The sequence below is a fragment of the Periophthalmus magnuspinnatus genome, chromosome 7 (assembly GCF_009829125.3).
Source record: "Periophthalmus magnuspinnatus isolate fPerMag1 chromosome 7, fPerMag1.2.pri, whole genome shotgun sequence".
Classification (NCBI taxonomy): domain Eukaryota; kingdom Metazoa; phylum Chordata; class Actinopteri; order Gobiiformes; family Gobiidae; genus Periophthalmus; species Periophthalmus magnuspinnatus.
The window spans coordinates 22866078-22879253 of record NC_047132.1 but is presented as its reverse complement, the minus strand read 5'-3'; the positions used below and the strand labels follow the sequence as shown (position 1 = coordinate 22879253).

Here is a 13176-nt window from a genome sequence, read left to right as displayed (position 1 = left end):
AAGCAGCTAATAACTTGTAATGCTTATCCGGCTTTATTTGTCTATGCAAATTAGTATGCCTTCATTTAGCCTGTTTTATTTACCGTAGGTGTTGTTTTCACCGAGGCATTCTTGTGATGATATTAATTTCCTCTTCAGTATCGCACTAAATCCCCTGTAGCAATTAACCTGCATTTGGACAATTAACCTGTGCTAATTGCTGTTTAATAACTTCAGATTGGGACTTGAGCTTGTATGAGTGGGGAGGGTGTTACACATACTTTCATAATTACACATTTGTTTTTTTAATACGAAATGCTGCATGACATAATTAAAAAAATAGTATCTATTTACAGTATAATTCTAAGTGCAGTCATTAAGGACCTCTTTAAAATGAATTGACAGGATTTTGAAGGGAAGGGCATCTGGTGTAAAACAACATCAATGTACGCAGGACAGGACACCGAAATGAAAAGCCATTAGGGAATAGCTTATTTTCTAAAATGCAGTAAATGGAAAATTACTTGTTCAATTCAATTTATTTTTCCACATCAACCGCAACCGCCTCACAGGGTTTTACAAAATATTTAATTTAACCAACAGAAAGTTAGAATTTCAAACAATGAAACAGTGTTCGGTCAATAACAGACAGATTGACTAATTCATAGGAAACAAGCAGATCGACATCCCCCTGTCCTTAGACCCCCTCACTCGGCAAGGAAAAACACTGCACTTGTAACACAGATACTAATGAAAACGACTACTTCAGCAGGAGCTCTAAGTATGAAAATTAACTTCACACCTCATTTGAACAACACAGTGTAAAACTATTCATAAATTGTAAAGGAAGATCAAATTTCATTATCCAGGTAGTGATTTTGCTTTGGGCTGTTTTTTTTACTACCACTATACACCAAGTTTTGCATTGTTTTATGTTTTGAAAAGATTTAGCAAGAATTTGTCTTCTAGATTACATTTAACTAAACTTGAAAAGTGTGTACCAGCAAATATAGCTGTTAGATCAACCTCGGAATACTAAACACATAGTTGTCTTGCTTGTTTACTTATCCTCGCGTATCCCTAGAAGTGCTTTAAGTGAACTGCTGATCTGGTGACTAGCCTGTACATAAACAGTGTGCCTGTGTGTGCTTGTTGTGAGATGAAGCAGCTCTTTCTTGTGGATAATAAAATGTGACTCTTCTTGGGGCTGACCCGGACTGTGACAGTGCCAAAGGCTGTCCCTGTGAATGAAAAGATCCACTGTCCCCTGTCTGCGGGCCCTGACCCACACAACCCCATGACTGCACAGCTCCCACTCACGAGATCCACACAACACAGACTACTCAAAAGAGAGCTTGTGCTTTTTTATACAGAGTGAAGGTGTGAACATACAATGGACGATCAGTGGTACCAAAACCAATGTAATAGTTGAAATGACAGGCCTGGCTATTATAATAACAAACTTTGAAGTGTGATTCATTTCCACACAAAAATCACAGCGCCTAACAGTAACCCTAAAGCAGTTGTGCCCAATGTTGAGATGCTGAATTTTGTCATTTTGATTCATCATCAAAATGACAATGACATGTAAGGGAGCCCAAACGTATCCCCTAAACTCTAATTGAAATCATATTACATGCTAAATATTAATAGGTTTGGCCCTTGGCAGATTAACACGTATTCATTTTGACCCGTCGAGGACCCTAAAGTGTCCTTGCCTGGGATCCAGAATATAAATTTATCCAATACTTTACAAAGATGTGAGTCTGGTCTCTGGTGAATCTCTGTTTTCAAATGGGCTTGACTGACAGATGGACTAGCGAATCAGGAATAAGCATGGTTCATTGGTATTGGAATAAATAAAAGAAAAAAATATCACAGGGGACTAAAAAATATAGTGGATTTCTGCATAATCAGTCGGTGAAGCACTAAAATCTGTTAGTCCGAGTTGAGAAATTTGATTTTACTTGTAAATCACAGGTGACCAATGCGCTCCTTCCTTTCATATGTGTCACTGAAAAAACAAATCTGATTTCATGGCTATGTTTGACCATGCTTAAGACTCAACGGAGGGTGTGGGGGCCAGACTGATATCAATCTGTATAAAAAAATAATAATACATAGAGCAGGCAAAAAGTGTCCCAGAAAACCATAAATGAACCATATTATGAATAAATCATGAACTGTCATTAAATAAATAGCACAGTATAATAAGTCATTTGACCTTCAAATGTTAACATACTACATAAAATAATCATAAGAGGTATTAAATATTGAGCACAAAATAGTAATGTTTATCTGCCTTTTATTGAAAAAAGTTGATATAGTAATTATCATCACAGCCCTGTAGGGATGCAATACCAATCCCCAGTTATTACTTATCTCCTCAAGCCATTTGTGTGATTCTTACCAGTGTGGCTCTTATTGGGTTTTCTATGGTGAATGTCTAATTATTCAAACTGTGATGGTAGAAAAGTTTCACGGAGCATCTCTTTCAATAGCCATCTGGATCTGTGTGTGTTTTTGTTGTAACCAAGAATAAGAGAGGCTTTTATCCTCCTCCAGCTGCTGACTCCAGAATATGTACTCTATTTTTGTTCTTGGTTTCTCTCACTTGTGTAATAGATAGTTTCAATTCAGTCCTGACAAGTTCAAGTGTAGTGTGGAAGTACTCAATTGGCAAGGGGCTGTGCAAGATCTGAATTATAGTGCAATATTGTTTTGATATGTGAATAGCATCAAAGATCAGGTAGCAAGTTAGCAATGTTCTATATTGAGAGGAGTTTTTTTTTGGCATTGAATTTAACTAGAGATTGTTGCATTTATTTAATCATTCAGTCAGAATCAATTTGTTTATTAGCATTTGTTTTGTAAAATAATCTCACGGAAGCCTCTGTACATTTGACAGCCCATTTTTCAAGAATATAACTATAAGATAAAATAGAAAAACAAGATATAGAAAGTAGATTTGTTGCACAATGGGGACATTCCAGTGCAGGAGAATAAAAACATACAAAAATCTATGAGAATCTCTGAGTAGCCTATATCTTTAGACTTAGTTTTTTGGAATACAGTTGTTGAAGTAAAATTCCACATTATCACAGTCCTATTATGAACCTTAGACATACTGCTGTGTCTTCTAATTCCCTCTGTACAGCAACCCTATATGCCCCATACACTGAATCCTCTCAGGTTACTCCAAAATATCGATCAAACTCCACTTGTATTTTCGTCTGGCCCTATCTCTACCGTGTTCCCTCTCAATTTGTCTTGGGTGTCACATGTCCTGGTCCGGCACAGGGGTGGAGGAGGGTGCTGGGATGAAAGGAAGTCATTTTGCAGATAGAAAGAGCCTGACCTTCATAGCAGTGAGAGGGATGGGGATAAAAGCTTGGAGTTAATGCCCTGCCAAAGTGCGTTCTCCACCACGCCACAGAAAAATCCTTCACTGTGATATATGATCCTAATAGAAGCTTTCTAATAATAAAAATCACATGGTTTGAGAAATAGAGGCTGAAGCATTTGACTCTATCAGAGGAAAATAAATCTATAAATCCTATCTGCATGCAATGATCGAAATTATAGTTCAATTTAAAGTAAAGGGTATGAGAATGACAATAACAGGGTGAAATATTCCAGTCAAAGGGTCACAAATCCATGTACTGTCGGCAGCTTAAATACGGAAATCTTGTCTGAAAGGGCATCGGACCTAAAACCAAGGTCAATATGCAAATCACAGCCCACAAGCAGACAGAAGATTGATTTAACTGATACAGTGCTGTAATTTACTGTGTCCATGCAACTACAGACAGAATCACAGAGACCAGTACTATGAATGTCATCTTAATTTGAAGTTATTTTGGATGGCAGAAGTGTTAAAGGTCCTATATTACACAAAACTAACTTTTGTTGAGTTTTAAGAATGATGTTAGAATGATTTAACCTCCTCAGAAACAGACCTGGAGTTGTGTTTTGTTTCATTCACACATGTTTGAGTAATCCTTTATTATTAGTTTGTCTACATCTCCAAAGCTCCAATGCTCTGTTCCACTTTATGATGTCATGTAGTGATAGATTTTACATTAACAGCTACTGTTTACCTTTTGTTCAGTAGAGATTGGCAATTCCAGGGCTGAAATCATCGAAAGAAAACAGTGTAATATGGGCTCTTTAAGGTCATATGCTTTTTATTAATCCAAAGATTTCCATGTAGACTCTGATCAGATCTGTTGCATTCTACGTTTCCGTTTTCATGATTCATATAATTTTGTTAGGTTGTTGTTGTCGCAGGAGATCCTGATGTCCATTCTCAAAGCAACAAAATGAAAACTCGATCCATCACTTTAACCCCCTGTGGCATGTCTGTCCAAGGCTATCACTAATTAGCCCTCACCAGAAAACACGCACACAACAAGGTTTAAACTATATGTTGTGTGATGTGTGCCCATTATATCTGTGGCTTCAGACTCACCCGTAATAACAGTTTCTTTGCATAGACAGAAGGTAGTTGGGTGACTAGCATTATATTGGTGTAACACTGGTGACAGATTAAGCAGATTATGGACTCAATCTGATTTATGCAGCCAGTAACAACAATTGTGCGGTGAAAAACATAAGCAGGTCACAAATGTAGACTAATCACGGACATTATGTTGATTCAGTTATCAATGATGTCCGCTATATAATTGTGTTATGGCCATAAACTGTATATATAAATGGACATGGCTAAACTTCTAGCTGCCACATTCCAAAAAGGAAGTGATCCAGCTCCACTGACACCTCTCTCTCAGTAAATGCAGCTGTCAATTTCATCATTTTGGTCTTAAAATGTTCAAATTGACCCGCTTTTCATTCCGCTTTTGTGTCCATAACTCAAGATATGAACATTAATAACAAACAAATCAGCTGCTTCTTTCCCTGAGGTCATTCCCGATTAACGCTCCCTGTTAAACCAGCAGTGCAGATTGGCTCTTTGGTTGCTATGATACTCGGGGTCGGATTTCCAAATATGAAACCTGACTCCAAATTCATCCTATAACCGCCAGCCTCGATGAGCTTCGTTTGACTGGAACTGAACGTTGTGGTTGACGTCACACTCACTTAGTCCACTTCTTTATACAGTCTATGGTTTTGACCCCTTAGCTTATACTTTGTTCCTGGTTGACACATTTAAAACTGTTGTTACTGTGCATAATTAACTCATTTCTCCTATAAGATTGTATGTTTTCATGAGGTACTAATTATGTTCTTAGTACAGCGGGTCACGGAGCCAGTGTACACCTTGTAGCAATCCCAAGCCTGGGTGAATTTGAAGGGTAATTAGTTAAACACCTTGTAATTAATGTTTTAAATAGATGGGTGGTGTGTTCTGGAGAAGAAAATGTGAATAATTAGCTGAAATTCAGTCTTTAAAAATCAAATAGAAAGAGTATAGTGTATTCTACAGAAGGCAAAAGGTCCCAGATTTAGACAGAGAGTAAAGGCGTCTTACAGTGCCTCATCTCTCTAAGCTTGTCTACTCCTGTCACTTCTAATGGGAGGGTCAGGCCTGCGCTCCTATCAGCCCTTCCCTACACTGGAGTGGAGTGTACTGTCACAGAGGGTTATCAGGCTGCTCTGTGAAGCCTGAACTCTAAATGTAGACCTATGCTGATAACAATATACTCGGATGCGGTCCAAGTCTTATCTGACATCTGTGAGAGGGGACTAAGGAGAGAGGAGGGAAAACGTGAACCTAAATAGTCATTCAAATATCGTCTTTGTGCATAAACTGAATATTAAAGCCAGTCTGAGTTAATGCCACATAATCATTAGGGATCATTTTTGAGACAATTCATAATGTACCCGTAGGAGCCAACCAACACAAAATCCAACGTATTTATTCAAGATGAAAAATGTATTATTTTGGTATGCATCATAGCCTGGATTTGAGACAGCCCAGGTCTACAGGGGTCCAAAGGGCGCATTGCAACCTTATTTTAAAATGTTTACATCCTCATTTTAGACATGTTTTTGCACCTCTTTGAAACTCATATGCATCCTCCGTCAGTCTGGTCTCCACTCGCTGCTGATTTCCATCGACCAATAATGTTTAATACATGAAATGCAGATCTTTGTAAAAAAAAAGCAAGTTCACAAGTCCAGTCTGTAATAAAAATTATAGTTCAACATTTCTGGATGTACCTGTTGTATAGTTTGTGCTTTAAGATGAAGTCCATTCCGTGTAGATATATTATTTTTGTGCAGTAGTTGTGTAGTTTTAATCTAATGCTCCTTACATCCTTCTGCATCCTTCCTACAGTGAACTGAATATACCAGTGATGGGACTTTCGGCTCTTTCAGAGGATCCAAATCTTTTGAATCTGTTCGTGTCAAAGGACTCGCTCTTTTTATATGTATTTATTTGACAGAAGCCAATGTGAGAACTCATTTTAACTACAAAATAATCACTGAGAGACCAAGGCTCAGATGTGTTTAAAATGGTTCAAACTGAGAGTGTGTACCCTTTGAAATAGTAATAATCTAAATAAAACACTGCATTATGATGCCATTTTTCTTTTTTTCTTTGCTCTGCTTCTGTACTGATTCTTGTGTTGGTTCAGGGTTAATCACTATAAAAATGCATACGAATTTGAAAAAAAGGAACTGGTTCTTTAAAAAAAAAATTAGATCCAATTCCAGCCATTTATATTAAGGAACCGTTCAAAAGAACTGACTCGTTTATGAACGTCACGTCACTAGAATATACTACACTGCTCTGGTTTTGTGTTGACATCTTGTTTTGGGAATGAACCAACTTCTGTTTGGTTTTCAAATATACAGGAATATCTAAAAAAAAACGTTCATTTCTAAAAAACAGTTTTCAGAGTACAACCTTTGAAACTTTTTCTACCTTGAACCACTCCTGGGCGAATTACAGAGAAAATACAGATCACACCAATACCACAAAATATTAATTGGATTGAATCAGTAAACAGTAAAATAAAACTGGACTTTATAGAACAGAACAGACGCTATGGTCTTTTATATATGACACTTTCTGACTGTACTGAATTCAATCCCGTTGCTATGTTTAGAGCCATCTGATATAACTCACATTATAGACAGGAAAAAGTTTCTAATGTAACAGCGTGTTTATGTAAATACCTTGAGGATATTTGCCGTTCTTGTTGTTGTCAATGCCTCATTATTATTACTGTCAGTGTCGCTCTCATTGTGTCACTAGATTTGGCTTTGTTTGTTTGTGTTGGTCCTCTGGTGTTACTCAGAGCACATCAAAGCCCCTCCTCTCTCCTCTCTCTTCACTCCTCTGTACTTCTGGTCCCTCTTTCATCCTGGCAGCTGTGTGTGTGTGTGTGTGTGTTATGGCGCAGCTCATGGTGTTACAAGTATATACACATTGACACTATTTGGTTGCATGCGCCCACCGGGGGGGGACACCCTATACCCCTGACCTCATCCCATATGAGAGAGAGGAGAACCCCGTCTGTCGCTATGGAGACGGGGCCACGCACTCGTTCCCCCCTTCCCTAATTCGGGCCCATAGGCTGTTGTTGCTGTGAGGGACATGTCTCCAAGCAGGTGTCCAGACATTTAGAAGACAACGTCCTTTTCATCTTTGTCCCAGGAGCTTGGGCCAAAACACTGGCGCTGGTGGCTGTCATGTTTTGGAGTTACTTTTATCCCACTGTCTTTGAAGTGTGCGCCGTAGAGGCTATGTAGACACTAACATAGCTGGATCCTTCAGTTTGTGTTTGTTTTTGCCCCATTGTTCCATCAGTCTACAAGTGTTTTCCAAAACTAAAATGTATTCCACTTCGAACACTCTTGAACACAATCTTGAGTAAATAAGTCATTTTTTAAAATCTGGGTCATTCGCTTCACTGTGATGAAGGGTATTGTTCATTTGGAGCTGGATTCTGCTTGAAATTAGTTTTGTTCTGTCTGCTTCGTCTTCACGTTATTGTTGAAATAGCATCCGCTGGGTCTATAGCTCCACAAAACAAAGTATATCATTAGCCGTTGCAATCTCTTCTGCTCCACTATTGGGTCATGTCATGAGAGGGAGATATTACAAAGCTATACAAGGACAAAATGTTGCTGTAGTTGCAATTAATAATGTCCTGTAAAAAACTAAATATATATTTTTTTATGGAAAATTGCTAAGCCTGTAGTTTAGACCTCTATAAACATTTTCTAACATATGTGTGATTCTTGTGTTTGCTTATTTCAGACTTTTCTCAAATGTTCAGGATTTGAAAAAAAAAATTGCACTGAATCCTTGTTATATATAAAATGTTATCTCAGTCACAATAAATGGTAAATGGTCACATTTTTATATAGCTCTTTCTCACCTTCAAGACTTTCAAAGTCCTTTACATCAAGGAACCACTCACCCACACACACATTCTTAGACACAGACACTGGGGCGACGTGGGTTAAGTGTCTTGCTCAAGGACACAACGGCAGTGTTCACCTGTGGAAGCTGGAATCACATCACCAATCTGTGAGTCAATGGATCTGACCACTCAACCAATGTTGTTTATGTTCAGAGCAGGATTCAAACCATCAACCTTCAGATCAGTGGACAAACACTCTAACAACTGAGCTACTGTCCCCCAATACTTCAGTGATGGCTTTTCCCTTCAGGGTTGTGTAGGCCGTATCATTTTGTTTACTGTTTTTATTACTTCATGACTATCATCGTAAATTTACATTAGTCACATGACATAAACTTCACTGTTGATATCTTGGCCCTTATCCCTCGTCACTGCAGTTGCTCGTATAAATATTGTGTGTGGAGTTTATGCTTGTTTTATTATGAACATCACGGTGACATCCAAAGCTATAAAAGATTATATGGACTGAAGGATACAGAGACTGAGTTTTGTGGAGTGCCTGTTAAAAAGCATGTGTCCCGGGAGCACTGAGGCAGGACAGGACCAAGGTTGCCCACCCCCATCAGAGGACATCCCAGGACAGTGGACTGTGCTCCTCTCTTTTGGTCATACTGTATTCTGCAATTGCTATATGATTTTCTCTTGTGAGTGTTTTTTTTAGGGTTGTAATGTTGAAAATGTAATTAATATTGACAACTGCAATATGTATCGCAAGACGAGAGAAGTACTGCAATAATTAGGTCTGTGCAATTCATCAAATTTTTATAGAGACTGAGATTCAATTTGTCAAAGATAAGTGTTTTGTTTTTGGTTTTTTTTTATCAAGAAAGAAGAATCTATAGCCAATCCTGGGATACAAGGATGGTTTGGAGCAGAGTTCAGTTTTAAGAGAGAAAATTCACTATTTCCTGTGTTAAATTGCACTTTAAAATGTTGAGAAAATTAAGATTAATGTAAAAAAAAATGTAATTCAAATGAAAACTGCAATCGACTGATGCAGGAAAAAAGTTAAAGTAAGTCTAAGTCTCGATCTTTAGCAAAAGTATAAGATATTCATTATTTTTGGTTTAAAATTGCATCATAGACCAAGCAGTCGTGATAATGATATTAAGATAAGACTACATCATCGTGCCTAGACCAAGTTTTTATTCCACTGCAGCATTCAAAATTGTATTGAGCAATGAACATTTTCCTCTGTAACAAAATCGAGTTAGAAATTTTAATATCATAACAACCCCAGCCGGTAAGCAGCTCTGATTACTCATGTCTATACAGTTCATCTCAGTGAAATAATAAGCTGTTATACTTATTGCAAATAGTTACCCATCCTTCATACATATCTCTTACGCAAAACTAAACTAGCGTTACTCTCTGTGACAACTTAAGAAGGAAACGCAGAAGCATCCAATCGTGTCATAGCAAGTGTCTCAGTATAAATAAATCAGAGAGAGAGAGAGTGAGAGGGAGAGAGAGTGAGAGTGTGAGAGCTGACCTTGGACAGAGAACAGAAGCAATAAACCTGCCTCCTCCAACACGCAGAGAGGAACCTGCCTCGTCTGAAATAACAAGCTTTTATTAAACATGATCCTCTGACACACATCATTGAATACACTCCAAGCATGCTCTTAGAAAAACATAGAACACCAAGTAGTATCATGGCTGCAGCTACATCCTTACATACGTCTGAAGTACGGTGTGTTTAAGTACAAATATGATTGCACAAAGTTGGTAAAATTAAAAATCACTACAAGATTATAAACAAATTGTGAAAACACTTCTCTCTTTCTCAAGTCAACCATTTTGGCTTTTTTTTTTTTTTTTCTTCAAAATAATTTCTATTAAATGACTTCTTGTTGATTTTGATTTTCACAATATCCAAGTCAACAAGAAAATAGTTGTTATTTTTATTCAATTAAGAGCATGTGAAGAAACTGAATAGATTTTAAATATCCTGCTTTTTCTTGTGTATACTTCCATCTTTGGCTAATTGTTTTTTTTTCATGTGAGCATCCAATTTATTCACCCATTGCTCATCACAGCTGGATCGAACCTCGTGTTTTTACTTGCTGTAAACACGAAAGTCACATAACAATTTGCGACACTGTATTTGTCTGATGCAGCTTTTTTTCCGCATGACTTTCAACAAGCGCTAATACAATCACATGAATTTTCATATGACAAGTCTTTCCATATACCAGGCTTGTCTAATGTAACATCAACTGTCCTGGCTCACTCTGTTCTCTCATCTTCACTGGCTTTTATTTATTTTTAAATGCATTCATCGCAGTTATCCTGAATAGACACAGTATTTAATTCCATTCAGATGCTCCGACAGTTCGTGCCACGCAGATCAGATATTTGTTGTTGTCCCAAGAGTTAAAAAAGAAACTTCAAGGCATTCATTTAAATATAAAGCTCCCTTTGATTGGAACTATTTTCCCTCATCTATTCGCTCTTTAACTTCTGTGGTGCAGTATTTACACAGTGTAATTGTTATTGACCATCTTATTTTATGTTGACTAATTTTGTGACTATATTTCAATTCTGTATAAGTTTTTGTTCATGCATTAATCATTCTGTATTTAACAGTTAAATGTGAGTGCGCGTGTGCGGTTGTGTTGATTTAGGGGGTTTCCATGTTTTTATTTGAATTTATGTTTATTTACATTTGTATTGCCTTTTGTGATATCATTAACGTTATCACAAACCATATCTTTTCTTTCTGTCTCTTGCAGATTGGTGCAGATTTCTCGTCTCGTCTCCACCAGAGGACCAGTGCTGTCCTTTGTCTCCCAGTGTGCACCAGCCCCTGTAAGAGCACCTGCCCCTGTATGACCCCCCTGTCAGTGCCCCTGTCAGAGTTCCTGTCAGACTGCTGAAGGACCAGAGCAGAGCCTGTTGATGCGTCTCCCTGAGAAGCACTCCCTCAGTACTATGAACTGTGAGCAGGACTTTGGGGATGTCACCCTCACACTACGACTGCTCATGCATGGAAAGGTAATGAATGACAGAAACCTGATGTTTGCTTATAATACACTGCACAGGTCCTATTAGGTTTATACATCTATGCTCATATGGTTCATCTTAGCTCATTATTTCTCTTGTAATTTTAACAAGTTTACCAAAAGACTAAATACAAATACAAAATACATTGTTTTCATTTTGAATGTTCATTTTTGAACACATTTTCAAAAACATAACCTTCACTGTATTGGTTAGACAGTAAAAAGTCTTAAATCAATTTCAAATCAAATCATATAAATATTTGTATCAGCTGTTGTTTAATTAAAGATACTAGCTAAAAGTAACAGCCTACTAACCTTATTTCACCCCGCCCTTTTTTACCTCTAAATGCAAAACAGCACCTTCTTTGTGGTGGCACTTCTGGTTACGTGGGAATCCTTTTCATTTCAATGGAGAATTTGAGAAAAGTTTTGCCATTAAAATCTGATATAAAGTAGGCTGATTTGTAAAAAAAAGTTTTATGTTCATGTGCACCCACAAGTCAACTCTGCACCAATTCTCTGGGAGGCTTTAAAATGGCTCTGTAGTCCGTATAGAAATTATTTGCTGTCAAGACTGGCAGACCCATGCAGAATAATACAACCCAAATGACAATGGTGGTGCCCACAGCAACTTCTGAAATAAGATGAATAGTGCTGTTCACAATTCTTAAAATCGTGATTACTTGACCAAAGTAATAGTAGTAGTAACAGCTGAAGGTGAAAATTATACCAATTACACCAAATTACATGTTTTTATGTATTGTAAAAACATCATTACTAAAGTACTACCAAGTGTTACTGCTCTAAAAACAAACATGTTAAACTCATTGTGATGCTCCAGATGACATGTTGATCCTCTTGATTCCTGATCTGAAAACACGTTTTATCTCCTTTTGTCTCTTTTTGTTGTAGGAGGTTGGCAGCATCATAGGAAAGGTGAGAATCATTTGAATATTTTTCCTCTAAAACCTTGTTTTCAGTCATTATGAATGCATTGCATCACTCCCTAATCAGGTGTTGTTTTGCAGCACCATGACCTGTATCTAATGTATGCAAACCAAGCAGCCATTTTCCATGGCTTTATGCTTCTGATGTGAATGCATTTGTTTTCCATCGAAATTCTCCTTTTGTAAAATCTGTGTGCACACAAAGATGCCATTGTTGTTTCAAATATCCCTAAAATGTAATCGGCTCAAAACTGCCCCCCTCGAGAGGCTGCCCCTCCTCCTCCCCCATAATGCACTTAGAAAACAGAAAGGAAACTTTAGACCACTGCCATATTAGTGCGGCCGTCTCGTGGGATGTTTTAGTGTCTTTTAGCCTGGGCTGAGATGGAGGGAGAGATTCAGTCTGAGCTGCTATTAGGTCTGTAATATGAAACTACAAAGAGCAGGGGGATACAAGCTAATAACAGTAATGTAAGCTAGAGACAAAGTAATGAGAACAATAGCAAAAAGATATATACATGGTCAGCAAATAACCAAACTGTGAAATTATATCAGTTGTTCATAGAGCCAGGACTCGCTCTTTTGATGTCCTAGGCAAGATTTCAGATGATGCCCCCTGCTGCCACCCATGATAAAACACTGACTCAAATCGAATACTTTTGTCATGACTTTTGTTGGTATTGTGCCATGAAATAAGGGTCTTTGATACTGTGTCAGGTAGTTTAGAAGGTTGGGAACTCTGGGGGTCTTAGAAAGGCATTCACACTGGGCTGTGGTCAGACATTATGTGGCAACAAGACAATATTATGTTTTATGTTGCTTCAAACATGACTCAACAGAAATGTG

At 37.7% G+C, this 13176-nt stretch overlaps 1 protein-coding gene across 1 annotated transcript in view; it reads left to right on the top strand.

Annotated features, from left to right (window-relative positions):
* Window positions 1–13176, top strand: part of LOC117373950 (poly(rC)-binding protein 4-like) — a 36952-nt gene that overhangs the window by 3425 nt on the left and 20351 nt on the right. The window contains exons 2-3 of the mRNA XM_033970078.2: window positions 11114–11375; window positions 12296–12319. Coding sequence (XP_033825969.1) covers window positions 11280–11375; window positions 12296–12319 — 120 coding nt within the window. The 5' untranslated portion in view covers window positions 11114–11279. The remainder of the gene's footprint in view (window positions 1–11113; window positions 11376–12295; window positions 12320–13176) is intronic.